Source organism: Drosophila biarmipes, chromosome 3L, assembly GCF_025231255.1.
Source record: "Drosophila biarmipes strain raj3 chromosome 3L, RU_DBia_V1.1, whole genome shotgun sequence".
In the NCBI taxonomy this organism is placed as follows: Eukaryota; Metazoa; Arthropoda; class Insecta; order Diptera; family Drosophilidae; genus Drosophila; species Drosophila biarmipes.
Window position 1 is genome coordinate 22717763 of NC_066613.1, and position 16324 is coordinate 22734086.

General features: G+C 42.3%; 2 protein-coding genes across 2 annotated transcripts; one reads left to right on the forward strand and one right to left on the reverse strand.

The window, feature by feature from the left end:
- Positions 1-2811: 2811 nt before the first annotated feature.
- LOC108034459 (odorant receptor 67d) lies at positions 2812-5668 on the reverse strand. Its single transcript, XM_017109343.2, has 5 exons — positions 5588-5668; positions 4076-4413; positions 3433-3870; positions 3186-3375; positions 2812-3134 (listed from the first exon to the last, which is right to left on the reverse strand). Exons 1-5 carry the CDS (start codon positions 5666-5668, stop codon positions 2913-2915), a joined length of 1269 nt encoding a protein of 422 aa, XP_016964832.1. The 3' UTR covers positions 2812-2912.
- Positions 5669-10730: 5062 nt separating this feature from the next.
- Positions 10731-14051, forward strand: LOC108034460 (transcription initiation factor TFIID subunit 5). Its single transcript, XM_017109344.3, has 5 exons — positions 10731-10859; positions 10915-11326; positions 11376-11430; positions 11492-11644; positions 11701-14051. The coding sequence occupies exons 1-5, from the start codon at positions 10833-10835 to the stop codon at positions 13997-13999; spliced, it is 2946 nt and encodes a 981-aa protein (XP_016964833.3). The 5' UTR covers positions 10731-10832; the 3' UTR covers positions 14000-14051.
- Positions 14052-16324: the final 2273 nt, after the last annotated feature.

Here is a 16324-nt window from a genome sequence, read left to right on the forward strand (position 1 = left end):
AAAAGCAGCTGCCAGGAAGAGGATCCTTGTCTGGCAGCTCTGTAATTTTCGTCCTGGGAGTTTCTCACGGGCCTTTTCACTTGCATTATGCATGAGATTTGCTGGGGATTTCTGGAGAGGCTGGAGAGAAGCGAAGTGCCCACCCCTCGATCCTGCATCCTTTGAACGTGCCTGTCGCCTCTTTTGTGTCCTCTTCGCCGGGCTGCGTGACAGGAAGCAAATGTCCTGTTGTGTCACTCATATGCAAATTGCCAGGCATCCGTGTTTTTCTTTTTCTTTTTTTTATTATTATTTTTTTACATCTTACCTTTGCCTGCCTCCATCTGCGTCTTATTAATTAGAATAATAATTAATAAGGCAACTCCTCGACGGCGGCGCACGTGCAACAAGGTCGCTCAACCCTTCGGGCGATGGCATAAATTAGTTGCCTCATTGCCAGGACCTCTCATGGATACCAGTACCTGCCCAGGCAACCAAACCAATTAAATTACAACCAAGCGGCCCAATGATGCGTACTTAAACACGTCGACGTGATGTGGAAATGTAACCAAATATGATTTTCCTGCCGTCGAAGGGTTAATGGAAAACTCGCTTCGAATTTGCATATAATTTCTATTTAATTTAGGAGACTTTCACCCCAGCTGCCTGCCCTCTCAGCATCCCTCTCACATTTTGTTCCTCTGCGGGCCAATTAATAGCTAACATTTTTACTTTGACTGCGAGATTTTTTCGTTTTCCCACCCAAAAAGGGGGAAAAAAAGCTGCCGACGTGGAGCGGAAAAAAGAAAACCTTTCAATGTGCACACTTCCTGGGCAGACAACCACAACAACAGGAAAAAAAGAGGACGCATCCTGTTTCAGCTGCTGTGTATGCAAATTTTTTGGTTCTAACCTTTTTTCGTTGTGTTTTTTTTTCGGGTTGTTGCTGGCCGTGATGGAAAGTGAAGCGTTTTGTTGTCCCGACAATATGTAACTGACACTTGAAGGGGTGTTAGAGCAGCATCTCGATGCTGTAGCCCCGATAAAAACAACATTCTGGTTCGGAAGCAATCTCTAATGTAAAAACTCCATTAGCAGTTCCTGTTCATCGGCCTCTCACCGCCTTTCCTGCGCAAAGTTGTCGCCTGTTTGATGACTCTGTGCAATGTAAGCCTGATTTATGATGTTCCAGCCAAAAAGAGCCCACTAAATTCACTTTCAGGCCGCAATAATATACACTACAAGCTCTTCAAAAAGTATAGCCAAACATTTCCCCCCAAAAAAATAAGTAAAGTAAATACAAAAAATTTGAGAAAAAGAAAGGAAAGAAATCATCAGCACGTGGCTGAGCCAAATTGATATGCGCCATTAGGGTGGTCTAGAAAGTGATTAGGGTGGGGTATGCAACATAAAGCAGAGGATGGTGGGGGTAGCTCTAGACTAGAGTTCACTTTTGGTGGATTTTCTCGAGTTTCTCGGCCACGTGTGAGTGAGTTGCTAGAAGTCTTCGAAGTCTAAAGAAATTATGAAAAAAAATGGAATGTTATTTTTTGAATTTTATTTGGCTTATTACAACCACTGATGAATAAGCTTAATTTATTGCTAAAGAGCAGAAAAAAAATACTTATAATACAGAATTTGTACATTCCAATATCCTTAAAAAAGTAATATTTTATTTAAAGCCGATTCAACAAAATCCATTATCTAAATATTCTCTGAAGACAATAAATGTATATTTTTCTGTGTGTTGAATATACAGTTTGATATAAAAGTCATAGGTATTTCATTTCATTAGAAATTGACCAAACCTTTTTAAAACTACTTATTAAAAAATATTACCTATTAAACTTAATGGAAAAGATAGGGTAAAATAAAAGTAAATTGTTTATTGCTTAGAAATATTTCAAACAATTTCCACCTAATTGGAAATATCTCAAAAGGCTAAGAGCGTTTTAATAAATATTTTTAAATGTAACTACATTTTTTATAAAACTAAAACACTGCCTGCTCTGTTCCTAAAAAATTCTCATTGCCAAAAAAACAGTCGCAGGAATATGGCAACTCATGCGGACTTTCTTGAGGGGCTTCTACTGGGGGATGAGGTGGTCTTTCGAGTGGGTGGATGGGGCGGTGGAGCACCTTATCCATAAGCAATGATGAATAACGGTGCTTACGCTTCGGACATTTGATTAATGATGCGTTTACCGACCTCACGGCCCCCTCTCGCCGCCCATTCATCCATCTTGGCTTTCGCCTTGCGCCCGCGCACTCAATTTTCAACGCCATTTTTTGTGGATCTCGGTGGATTTTTATTTTCCTTGGCACCGAAGTACACTATTTCGGGTGCGTTTTAGCGGTGCGCGGGCTTTTTGTTCTTTATGCCCGGACATAACTTTATTTTATTAGCACTACGTGGCAATCTGCTGGATTTGCGCGGCATTAAAAGACAATTTTTACAACTTACCAGCGATGCTTTTTCATACTTTTCCCTCATTTGCATCGCCTGGGTTTTTCTTTTCCCCTGCCTTTTACTATTTTTCATGGTCTGTGGCCTAACAGACATCATTTTTTGTGGGCCCATAAAGTGCGGGACTGTTTATTAAATTCTTTTGGCGGCAAGTTCATTAGACAAAGAGCAAAAATTAATCAGCTTCTTTCCCCGCCCAAATTTCAGCTTTCCGTTTAGCAGCAGCAAGAGAACGTAGTAAATCGGCTTTGAAAGTTGCAATGCGGTGTTCATATTAAAGAATTTCGTTTTTCCCACCAAAAGTCCAGGTATGGATTGGGTTTTCATCGAAAAGCTGACTTTTGATTGTTAAATTAATGGCCTAGATACTCCTCTTCCTATTTATAATTTTCTGATACGTTTTTGTAAAGGGTGCTTTCTAAAATACACTACAATGTGCAATATATTTTATGCAAAAATAAGCGCTTTATTTATCCTTTCCCAAGTAGTTCATCAACATCATGCTGAAACTATAGATTCCCTTGGTCAGCTGGAGAGCTGTGTTCATAGATAGTGGAGCCATATCGGCGGCGGTGAGGCAAACCTCCTTTTGAGCCTTGGCTATCATCAGGATAATAAGCTTCTCCTCTGTTCCAGGCAACTCATACCACAGACAGTTCGTGTAAATGATACTGAGAAAGTCCTCGTTCTAAAAAGCATAATCTTATTATAATTTTAAAAGCAACCACCGATTAATTACAGAATTTTCCACCAAAGTGCCAAGACCGCAGAAAGCGTAGAGTGTTATGGCAGCAAATATTAAATAAAGTGGAGCTGCGGGCCAGGCTTTAATAAAAATGCAAGAGATGGTACAGAGAAGTCCTACGCATGTTGTGGAAAGCTGCACAAATAGCACAATGCTATAGATCTTCTTGGTGGTCTGAAGAATGCTGGAGAGTACCATACAATAAGAAAAATCTACGAAATATTATTAGGGGTTTTCTTACCTAGAATACAGTTGATGCCACGTGAAAAGATCACAGAGCATGGCCCTCATTCTTGGGTACTCATTTCCCTTGACAACCACCTCGTTCAGTTCCTCGAGCTTCACACAAAATATGTTCTTAATCAAAGGCACGTGGGTGACGAAAAGAAAGAAGTACATATCCCCGCCGTAATTGCCGAAACCACCGAAAACAATAAGTGCCACATGGACAGCCGTGAGCACCAGATGACCTCCGTCGGTGGTGTGGTCGAGTATTGGCATCAGGAATTGCATGACCAATACCTTCTCTTGCCAAACCAGCAAGTAGAAGATGGGGAAACCTATTATCAGACCCAGGAGAATAATGTAGCCGACCATAAAGCCGATGATCAATCGCCAGGTTGTACGGATTCTGTTTTCCAGGCACTTTGCGTATTCACCACCCCTGGGACCGTATTCACTGGGGACAAAATAAAATTCGAAACCTTGAAATAAAAATGTTCCAAAATATTCTCATGACTAAGAAATTATTTTGTCTTTTAAATAATTTGTTAGAGAAAGAGGAAATTTTGTAGGTATACTTTTAATCATAATTTTTGAACCTTTAAATGTTTTAAATATTTTTTTTAAGTTTTTAAGTTTGTTTTGGAAAGCATGGTAATTACCTGTAGATTTTCTCGTAAGTGTTCTGAATTTCCCGCATCTCAGAAGCCATGTTGGCGGTGACCAACAGCTTAGTTAATCCCTGGACCGCCGATCCCACCATAGCAAATGCCTGAAGGATCACTGTCAGATCTCCATCAATTACCACGCCCACGTAAATGGTATATCCTGTGCAGGCGAAAAAGAAGCCAATGGCGACAATCACAGTGTAGGTGAGCCACCACATTCGGAAATTGGGATCTGCCACATCATTTCCACAAAATCCCACGCAAAAACGGATCATACGAATGATTTTGCGGTACTGCTCGACAGGCTCTACTTTCGCCATTTTCACTGCCAACTATTTGAATACTTTCTTTAAGGAAAAGTAATTCCCAACAGCAGGATAGCCCCGCTTTTATAGTCTCGCCTGGCAGACAGCTTATGTCAAAATATTGACAACTTAATGAAGGTAGTTAGCGAAACTATCAATTTTAAGTAATTAAAGTTCAAGGAGGTCTGTAAATGTGTAATGTGGCTTTAAATACAATTATAATACAATCGGTTTGATTTCTGTTATACAAAAATAAAAAATTTTAGGTAATCGATTTTTCAAAAAATGTAACTAAATTTATTTGATTCCCATCATAACAGCTTCCATCCAAACAACTTTATGCGTGAGCACATCTGACACCCCGGCCAGAAAAACCCAAGATAAGGAGAAAATCTCCACGCAATTGATTTAATATAAAATTTTTTAATAAAATTTGCTGGCGGAAAAAAAGTGAATTTCAAATGGAAAAGGCAGGGAAAGTGGGAACATTGAGGGCAGCTCGAAATTATATCTATTTGCAGAGCGCACGAGTCCTGATGCGGAAATTTCGGGACAGGAAGTGAAAGTGCGGGGCGAAGTGCGTAAGCGCCTAGGCTTTGGGCCAACAACTAATAAAGGCTATCAACAACAGTTCAAACAGCAGCAGCACAGCAAACAAAAACAACAAGGACGACGCCAGGACAATGGGCCCGAAATCAGCCAAACAGGATGAGGAGGCCAGCGTCGACGGCGCATACGCATACGCACTCAAGTGAATATTTTCTCATTTTCTTGCATTTATGTTGAGTTCGCTTTGAAGTTTTGACATCTCATAAGGCAGCGGCGAAACAAATTTCGTTCTTCCTCATTTCGTTTTTACTTTATTTTATTTTTTCTTCGCTGATTCTATATATTTTTTTTCGATCGAAAATCCGGGCAAACAAAAGTAAAAGCGAACGCTCGGCGCACGCAGCAAAAAAACGAAATATACATATATTCCTTGCTTAGTCACCCCTGCGAGAGTGGAAGGTGTGGCCAAAAAAAAACGACCCTCACAGGCCTACCCCTCGGATAAAAGTAAACGAAGGCACCACCCTCACTTACTCCCAGGCCAGCACGGCGTATACTTAATGTGGGGAAAAGGCCAAGACAACGGCGGCTTAAAGTAGCCAAGGAAACATTAAAGACGCTGCCGGGCAGTTTAGTTGGCCCACAGAATTACTTGCTCGTTAGTTGGGAGCTGTGCTACCAGGTATTCGAAGTCCCCTTCTCTATAGAGCTTCTCCCGTTCCCGTTCTAACATACACCCTGGGTGCCTGCCTCTCGCTCACTCGTTCAACCCTCAAGGGATAAAAATAAAAAGGTGGGCTGTCTCACGCTAATTTCCAGCCGAGCACAAAACGGCTTCCAGTGGAAAGTGCGTGGCGTTTCCAGGCTACCGTCCACCAGGGGGCGCCACTATTTGCACTGCAATGCTTTGAATGGAAAGGGGATAGTTTTTAAAGGGGTTTAACTTTGAAATTAATGTTTAAAAATGAAAAAAAAAAAAATTTATTAAAAAGTTGTATGTGTATTGTATATTTTATTTATTAGATTTCCCATCGAACGTTCCCTAAATTTGATTTCTTTCAATTTTTTGTATAATCTAGACTTCCGTAAATATATCTTTTCTAATCCCCTAAAGCTACTTTCCCTAATTTCCCCCGAAGTGCCCGCCACATCTTAAATCCATTTCCCCCACCCCCACAACTGGGCGTCTTGTTTGTCTCTAATTATATTTTAATTTGCGCAATCTGCCTGTTATTATTTCTGTGCACGGCAATTGCCTCCAAGTGTTTGCACTTCCCGGCGAACATTTTAATTGCAATTATGCCAGGACGACGTCGCCGAGGATAGTCCTCCAAGGAGGCTTCGTCCTTGCCGCAGGGCGTTTTGTTTGGCACGTAGCTGCCGTGGCAGAGCCCCTTCAATGGACACTAATTATTCCGGCCGGAGTTGGGCCGAGAAATTCGTGTCAAATCAAAAAGATTGCGTAGCCGCCCTTTTTGGGTAATTACATTTGGGGAATGGAAGGAAATTGAGCGAGTGCACAAATTTGGAATGATAAACAGCCGCCCGACTGGGGGTCAGCTTAAAGAGAGTGTCTTTGGGATCCCCTGGACCGGGGTGACCCTTTCGAGCAGCCAAACAATCGGGCCTGAGCAGTCGAATATTTTACATTTCCAATTTGCTGGGCCACAGGGAAAACAAGTCACGTACGGGCCAGCTCATTTCCTGGGCCATTTTGGGCCCGACAAAAGGTGTCAAACGGATGCAGGCAACGTGCCGCGTATGTCGAATGTCCTGGCAAGGACCTCAGATCCTGTTACTGCTGCTGCTCGTGGCTTGTAATCAAAGGAAAGCCGCGCCCCAAATTCACCGAACTTTAAACGTTTCTTAATTGTTAAACTGCCGCCGGGCTACTCCCCAATTCCAATGTTTTTTTGAGGGGAAACAGGACACCCTGAAGGACTGAAGACGATGGTCCACAATTAAGCCGGAGAAAAAACCGCCAAAAGACAAAAACAGTAAGGAAAAAATGAATGGAAGAAAAATAGCGGAAAGCTGCACTAGGAAAAATGTGTATTTAACTGAGGGAAATAGTTGAAATTCATTTATCAGAGCATAATTTTTAAAAATAAAAAGTATTTCGAATAGTATTTTTTCTATTTAAGTATTTTATATTAATTGTGCTTTTATGCAGTCCCTTAATAATATTTTATTGGGAAAATGTAATGGTTTTTGAATAAGCCAACGTTTTAAATTTTTGTGTTACAAATATGTTGGCTTGACTAAAATAATCACAGTTAATCACAGTAAGGTAGTTTTTAAAATTGAAATATATTTTTTTATATTACTTCCTTTAATGAATTTTTTTAGTTGTATTTTTTTTTACTTCCAATTCTAATTATTTAGTTTCATGGAGTTTTATTCACTTGCTCAGCTGTGTCATAAGGTTTTCAGTGTGGAAAAGACTGCCAGCGACTGGGCGGCATGTTAATTAATTTGCCAGGATATCCGAGGTTGGGCGGTGGGCGGCGTGCGTGGGCGTGGCAGAGGCAGGGGCGGCTGCAGACCGCGTGTTTATTTTATGCCGTCGCGCTTAAGTGGTAAGCCCCATTAACAACTGCCTGTCGTTTGGCGGGGAAATAATGGCGTTAGATCATCATCGTCGCCCTGGCCAGGGCCGGAAAGCAGAGCCAGAGAAGTATGGAGAAAAACACACAGTTGGGAGACGGAACAGGACACTGGAGTCCTGCAGCCGTCTGTGCGTCATTTGAGCGCTGAAAGCTTTCAGCGTAAATTGTTGGAAATTAAGAAATGCTCGCCCCAGCCACCCACAGTTGTGTTTTCCTTGAGCTTCCTGCTCATATTTCATGGGTTCTGTTCCCTGTTGTTTTATAGCCGCCATTTGCTGCTCCGTTTTCCCGGTGTTTTTTTTCTTATATTTTATCCCTGCGAACGGGAGTTTTCATTGTTAATGTCCTGGCAACCGCAAATGGCGCCACCCATGTCCTGGGCAGCGGTGTTTTTCTTTAATTTAGTCGGCAAAACGGCCATGGCTGCCCAGTGGCTTCCTTGTGGGCCGCTTACAATAATTAGATGTAACGGATATTGTAATTGGTGTTAAATTGCGTCAGAGGCCGTGTTAATGTTTGTCATGCTCGTGGTTTCTGTGCTGAGTGGGGGACATATTCCTTTTTCCCTCCCTGGTTTTCCGCCCCACCCGGCTCCTTTTCTGAGTGGGTGGGCTTTATTTGTTTTCCATGGCTGACTGCTTGTTTTATGGTTTATTTAACGACTGTCCTCCTTGGAGCACTTTGCGCGACAATGTCTGCGAAGGAACTAAGTTTCCGAGCGGCCTCAACCTCTACCTGGCGTGAGTCCTAAGTCCTGGGAATCCTTTTTGCCTCAATTAGCATGACAATCGACACGGACAAGTCCCGGGGACGAGACAATGGGAGACAGGAAAGGTAAGAAGGGCTTTACTCAATGGCACAAGAACCAGTTTCCTGGTGGCAACATGACAGGATATGATTGAATTGAATATGTATGCGCATTCCATACAAATTTGAATATGAGTACCACGACCTTAAAAGAGCAAGGCCAACTTCCTTGGATGGCGTGTGAAAACATTTTTAAACTTCTTTAGGTCGCAGATACAATTATGTATTTGATCTTGGATTTTTACGTTGGAGAAGCATAAAAAAGTAAGGGAAACTTTTCAATAAATAAAATTTATTAATCGTTTTCATTGCCTAAATTAAAAATACTTTAAGGCAGATGTATGAAATTTACCTAGAATTAACTATTAAGGTTGTTAATCTTTTAAACGAAGGTATAAAAGTAAATCTTACCTATAGTCAAAAATAAATTTTTAATAAATTACCTAGATTTTACAATCTTTTTTGCCGGTCAAAAGGAAAAATGGTTTAAAAATTTAACCCACCGACGGTTTACGGTATTTTGTAAAATTCAATTTACAGCCGCACCCCAAGGAGCAAAGTTTCCACTGGAAGGCGAGAAAATTCTGGGCATAAATCACACAGGATAATTTGCATAAGTTGGCAGGCCAGAGCGAAATCAGCAGTAGCTAAAATGTTTATGGCCTTTTCGCTTGCCACGCCCCGTTCTTCCAGCCGACGCCCGCCCCCTGGAAAATTCCCTAATCAAATTAGCAACAGTTAGCCGGAAGTGCGAAAATCCGCAGGCTGCATTGTTTGCTGTGTGTTTATTTTTGGCTTTGTTGCAGTTTGGGACTCGTATTTGTGCGGTGCATTTATTTTGATTTGATTGTTGCCCTCACAGCGGGTCTTTCGCACTCGCAAATTTGCATTTGTGGATAAGTTTTGCATTTCGGATTTTGCATTCTGACATTTGCATTTGAATGTTCGCGTGCGTTGCATGAATCATTCATGTTCAAGTTTCTGATTCGGATTCGGATGGCGATTCCGATTCTGATTCTGCTGCGGCTTCAGCTGGTGATGATTCAAGTATCGATTTGCATTGATTTGCATTTCAATTGCAGTTTTTCGACACTTTACAATGGATTATGCTGCAGTGTGATTTATTTCTGGACAGCATTACATATCAAGTGATTTGGCCATTGTTGCTGCCAATAATGAGGCTTTGTTTGCCATTGTGCTCGTCTAACTGTGGCCCTTGATTATTGACACGCATACTGATCCCTGGATAGCTATATTTTTAGTTTTTGATTACCACGTTTTTTAAAGCACTTAAAGCGTTTTCGCCGAGCGCCATAAATCATGGTGGAAATTACAAAACAATATGCAGCAGCATTTTCTCCACTGCTGCGGGTTGTCCTGTCGCCTGTGTTTCGTATATTCATTTTTTTCGCCCATCTCCTTTTATTTTTGTGTCCTGCAAAGTGAGTTGCCAGGACCGACATATTGCCCGAACTACAGAAGAATTCCAAACGCATCCGCGGGTTCGGTTCGCCAGCACACTCGCACAATTCCACTAACAAGTGAGCGGTGGAAAAAAGGGAAACCAAGATCTATCTGTGGTCAACGAATAAAAGTTACCCTGGGAAATCGTTTAAAAATATTTGCCAGGAAAATAATAGATGCTGCTGAAGCTATTAATGCTCAGATTATACCACAAATTGTGGCTAATGAGATTCAAGTTCCTAGAGATATATATTTTCTGAATTGCACTTATATTAAGAAGTACAAAAAGAATTATATTTTATGCTTTGAAAATTATTTTAATTTTGCTAGAGGGTATCACCAAAAAATGGAACCTTCCAAACGGACAGTGGATGGTAAGCCTCGCCACAGCAGCAAATCCGTGGAATATTGGGTATGCAAATTAATTTTTTCCTACCTACGGACCAGTCTTCGCCCCTCCGCCACCCCACGGATTTTAAGGACACCCTGGATATTCCAGCGCCCTCATGTGATGTGATGCTGTGCCAGCATTTTGTTTCAGATCAGCGGTCTCGTCGCTTCATGTCAGGGAAAAATTGTGGAAAAAAGTGGAAACATTCGAAAATAAAAAACCAACCGCAAAAGTTGAGCTGGCAATGCCATGAAGTCTTTTATTTTCGCTCAAAATGTGGGCACATTGTACACATTAAAAAGCCTCTTATTTCAGGTTATATTTTTAATCGAATGCCTTACTCATATATGTATATATAATTAAAGATAGAGTTCAACAGCAAAATAAATATGTTTTAAAAAATTAAGGAACAAGCCTAAGTTGCTCTTGTTTAACTTTTATGATCCTAAACAGTAAGAGATATCCTATCTCTTTTGCTAAAGTGTTTAGAAATTTTTGTTGTACATTTGGGTAAAAAAGTTGTAGAGAAATGCAGCCACACCATAAGTAGCTGTCAAATTGGAAACTTGACAGGGACAACAAAAATTTTTCTTGGGTGATTTTGCCAATTTACTAAAATTAAAGCCATGAATAGAAATGGAAGAGCCAAGACAGTGAGTGAAATATTGTATCTTTTTTTCTATCTTAACCAACAAAATGCACTGGTAGCCCCCGTATTATTTTCAAGAACCGAATGAATTCTTTGATTCAGAGGATAATGTGAGTTCTGGGTCATCACAAGCCCAAAAAGGTAATTTCTGTGCCGTCGAGGAAAACCTTAAGGCGCTTCATGAAGATGCGGACTCTATTTCCCAAACGGATTCCGATGATTCAAGGGATGAGATACGAAAGGAATTTCTGAACTTAGAGGATAAACAGATGGAACAAGAGGCCAAAGAGCCGAAAGGGGAATCCAACCACATGAGGATGAACAAATGGTATTTGAAAGAATTTGAGGAGCACATGGGCCTCGAAATCGGAGTATCCGACGATTCAGAAGATACGGATGACAGTAAAAGTGATAAGTCCAACAGCTCAGAGTCCGATAAAAACAGCGATTCGGATAATTCCAGCTCTGATGGTAAGCCTCTTATACGCATGTTGAAACCAATAACGATTATGGTTCTCAGATTCCGGTTGGCTCGAAAGCATAAAGAGTATTAATCTATATTCGTTGGATAAAAGGTGGGATATCTTTTTATAGGACCTTTTGTAAGCCCCAGAAGAATTAAGTTTTTTCTTTAAGATCTGAAGATTCCAAGGCACAGCCCGAAGAACAATCCTTTTCAATGCCAGTTTTTCACGGTCCCATGCCCTCAATGCCCATATATGATGAGGAAACCAATGATTTCGAAATGGTGCAGACTCCAAAACTCCCTGAATTGATTGAAGAAGAAATGTAAGTTTAAAATTCGAAATAACTCTTTCTTCCCAATTTTTATTTATATACCATAGAGAAATAGCAAAGCCCAATGAGTTGAATGAAACCCCATCGAATTTGGATAGTATAAGTTTGGACCTCATGGAGGAGCTGGAAAACATTTCCGATAGCGACTCCAGCTCGAGTGTTCATTTTTTTGAAAACGATCCAGAGGTCGAAGATGCACTGGCACATTTGGATGACCCACCTCAAAGTAAACTAACCTACTGGGAGGAGATGTCCGCGCTCCCAGTCGACACAGGTGAAATTTCCCAGGAAGAACTCATTGCTATTTTAAACGAGGAGGAAAACCAGAGGAGTGCATCCAATCCCCTGAATTCCCCAGAACATCGAAGTGATTCTGAGCTAGAGGACTTAACCAGAGATCAGACGCACGATGGTTTGGATTTTTACGAAGATATTGCTCAGTTTCCAGGGAGCAGGGAGAACTACAGTGTGCTGGTCATCAAGGGGGAATCGGTGTTCGTGGACTATCAGCAGGCCGTCAAGAGACTTGAGAGACTGGTGAAATCCGCTCCTAGCCATCTGAAATATGAGATATACCTCTTGATATATCCCCTGATGGTCCTGACCTACCTGCAAATGGTGGTCAGTGACAAGGTTCAGAGGGCCAGGGCGTTTCTCGTTCTGTATCAGGATGAGTTTGATGATTCCTATACATCAAGACTGGTGAAACTTAGGGATATTTGCAAGCCTGAAGAAGTTCCGAATAGGGCCAGAAAACTGCTGGCTGGCCACGAGAAAATTAAGATGCAAATGTCGAAGAGCGCCTATCGTAAGCTTATTTTTGCCACGCAGGAATGGCCCAGAGGTCAGCAGGAAAAACTGCTCACCCATTTCCAGATTCAAAGCTATGCCGATGAGGAAAAGCCCCAGCAGCGTTTTGCGCTGGGTAAACCTCCATTGGAACCAATTTTCTATGGCGCCCCGGAGCCCTTGCATAAGAAAGATTTCAAAGTTCGTCCGTTCCTTCAGAAACGTCGCAGGAAGAAGAACGAGCCGCCGCCCCATAAGAATCTTCACTTGCCACCGGGTGATAGGATCTACACGCCCAACATCAAGCGAATGGATTTGCTGCGCAGGAAGAACGATGAGCAGTACCGAATGAGACTGGATCGGGATAACCTGCCCTCGGCCTATCTCTATACAGCTTCTCCTTGCGATGAGGTGGTGCTGTGTGCCCACTTCTCGGAGAGCATCAGCATGTTGGCTCTGGGAACTGCCGCCTCGGCCATTCATATTTTCTCTCTAAAACCCTCGAAATTGGTTCAGCTAAAACCGGCAAGCTGGCTGAAGGTCCTGGACACCGGAATGGCTGGTGTGGACAAGGGAATGCTGGATCCCACCAACAAACGTACAAGGCGCACTCTTCGCGGTCATCAAGGACCTGTTTACGGCTGCTCCTTCAACCCGGAGGATCGCTTTTTGCTCAGTTGTTCGGAGGACTTCACCGTTCGCTTGTGGTGTCTGCTATCCTGGAGCTGTGTGGTCATATATCCTGGGCATTTGTCACCAGTTTGCTGTGTGGTCTATGCACCGATGGGCTATTATTTCGCCACCGCCTCGGATGATTGTACGGCCAGAATTTGGGTGCAGGATAACAGGAAACCAGCTCGAATTCTCGTTGGACATTTGGCCGAGCTGGCGGTGTGCATTTTCCATCCAAATCGTCACTACTTGGCCACTGGATCTGGCGATACCACAGTGAGAATTTGGGATGTGGTTAAGGCTGTCCAGGTGCGACTTTTCAGGGGTCACAAAGGCAGAATAACCGCCTTGACCTACTCCATCTGCGGGCGTTACTTGGTTTCTGGCGGGGATGACAGCCTCATCATGGTGTGGGATACAGCCAACGAGGTTTTGATCCGCTATCTGGAGCATCACACGGCTTCTATTAACACCATGGAGATCGCCTTGGATAACAACCTGTTGGTGGTGGGTGGACAGGATTGTCAGATGACCTACTGGGACTTTGAGAAGCTGATAAAGGAGTATCTGAATAGGAATAGGACTGCAAGAAAACAAAATCAGGAAGAAAAACAAACAACGAATGTAGGGGATTTGCTGCTAGGCTGCTTTCCCAGCCAGAACACTCCGTTTTATATGGTACACTTCAGTCGTCGCAATCTTCTACTGGGCTTTTGTGTGACTCCCCAGGCTCCAAAAAATAATATCCTCGATAATAAATCTAATGAGGTAAAGGAGAAAGGTGATGAACTCGCCGATTGGCTGCATTTGCTGGACACGTTGAAGTTGAAGGCTTGCTGTGATCTCAAAGATGAATTGCTCCTGAATATTGAACAGGTGGAATAACCAAATAAAAATCAAAATTCAAATAAATAAATATATGAGTTGTTTAAATCAAGATGACAATATTTTACTTCCTTTTTCTGTAGCACTTCTTAGGGATAGTACTTTTTCAATACATGTTTTCCTTCGTTGCAGGGTGGTTCCTCGTTATTTATGAAAAATATTGGGGATAAACGCTTCGTATGACAAATATACATGATTTTCGTGAGCAGAGACAAACCCCCAGGGCGAGGGAGAACGGTACAGTAACAACAATTTGACAGTTTTTTACAAAAAACTGGTCATGCCACGTGTACAGCTGCCCACGACCCTCCCCCACTCCCCAATCTAAAATGAAAATCCATTCCTCCTGCCGGAATTCACTCCTTGGTCCTCGCATTTACAAAAGGCGTGCAAAATTTATAGAGGCACGCATTAAAAAATCCGCCAGGCACGCTCGACTAACTGCGTCCAAACGCCCACGGCGCTGGCAGTTGAGTCTCGAATTGGTCCCGGCCGACCGCAGTTCGCGAGTCCTGCGTCCTTCGTCCTGTCCCCCAACCCACAAAAAATAACGCACCGCCCCCTTAAAAATAAGCGACAGGACAATATATTTACGCAACTTCTTATGCTGCTGCTGCCGGTGGTTGTTGTTCTTGCTCGGCTTCGAAAACAGAACTCAAGTGCTGTCCTTGTCCTTGCCGCCCCCGCTCTGCCCCCTGGATGTCCTGCGAACGCCCCCCTCCCCGCGTGCCACTGCAGCATCTTGCGTCTCGTTTGTAGCAGTTATCTTGTGGGTCCTGCTGCGCGAAATGAAATTGTTTACTCCACTGTCATATGCACGTGAGCCAAGCGATGTGGCTGGCATATCCTTGGGGACACTAAGAAAAATGATGAGGATAATAATATTACTTACTTTAGTGATCTAGCATAAGGTTTTATGAAAAAAAATATATTTGTGTGACACAATTTATATTCTCGAATCTATTACATTTTACAAAAATTTATTCAGAAAGTCTTACATTCAAAACTAAAAAAAATTTTTATATTTCTCATAGACTTTTAAAAATATACTTATATATGTCTGCCAACAAAATGCATGATTTTTTTTAGCGTGACGTGATCTTAACTATTTTAAAAGTATTTTTTCCCTGTGCATCCTTGCGGCATCGTCCTGGTGGGCTATCAAAAAATGAGAATTCTTTCGCTTCGTTTTCTTTTCCTTTGCTTTTTTGGGGGAAAATTCAACGTAATAATTCTTTTCCGCTTGGATAAGGAGCGCGGGGGGCTGGCGGAAGGTGAAGTACAGTCCGTTTCTGTCCCGTAATGGTGCGCAATTTCGCCTGGACATGTTTTCTGCTCGCTGCTCCTTCGACTCGGTCCTTATCTTTCTCCGTATCCTTGGCCCAGCGCCATTTTCTTTTCGGGCCCACCCTTCCACACATGCCACACCCACATTTACACACATGTTTTATGTCCTCAAGGAATCGGCTTCAGCCTCCCCTGCAGACGCCCTCTTTTATTTGCCCATTTTTCATGGGGCTTATTAAGGGACTACGAAAAAATAAACAGCACAGTCCATTTAACCGATTTCCACGCCGAGGAGAGAAAGGCCCCGAGCTGGGCAGAGCAGCGCACAAAATAAATATTTATAATCATAACAATGTCCTGGCTGGTTTCGAACCAATCTCAGCCTGATGATGGGCAAACAAATCGTAAATATTTCGGTATTAAAGAAAATACCTCCATAAAAAATTGAGATGATAAGTAAGATCATAAAAAATATATTATAAAATAGATTGATTACTTGAGATGATATATTATTATGTAGGAATATTTAAAAAGGTTTATGTTCATGGTTTCAATATTTTTTAAAAATATTTCCATACATAGTAATATTTTTTAGCACATGGTGCATATATTTATGAACTTCCATAGGTTTCCCAGCGAAAGCGTCCCCCTTTGCACTCATTAAAGGTAAACCGCGTATTAGCAGGCCGTAAATACAGGATGTGTGTGCATTTGGAGTCGGTGCTTAAATATGATAAATGCCGCGTATTGTATTACAATTGGATTTAGGGCAGAGCCAAAGACAATAAATTAAAGGCGGACACACACCGATAATTTCGAGTATGTGCCGCCAAAAAGGCAGCGCTGCAAAGGCTGAGTGCCACAAACCCATAATTACCGCCGAGGCAGAGGACCCTCGATGTTAGCCAAATTTATACAAATTCCAACTCCAGTAGTTGGCCGCCTTCGATTGGGGAGTGCTGCCAGTGGAACGTGTTTCCAGAGCAATTACCCCACGGACCGACCGCACTCCGCATTATTATGGCCAACGTGGCCCCG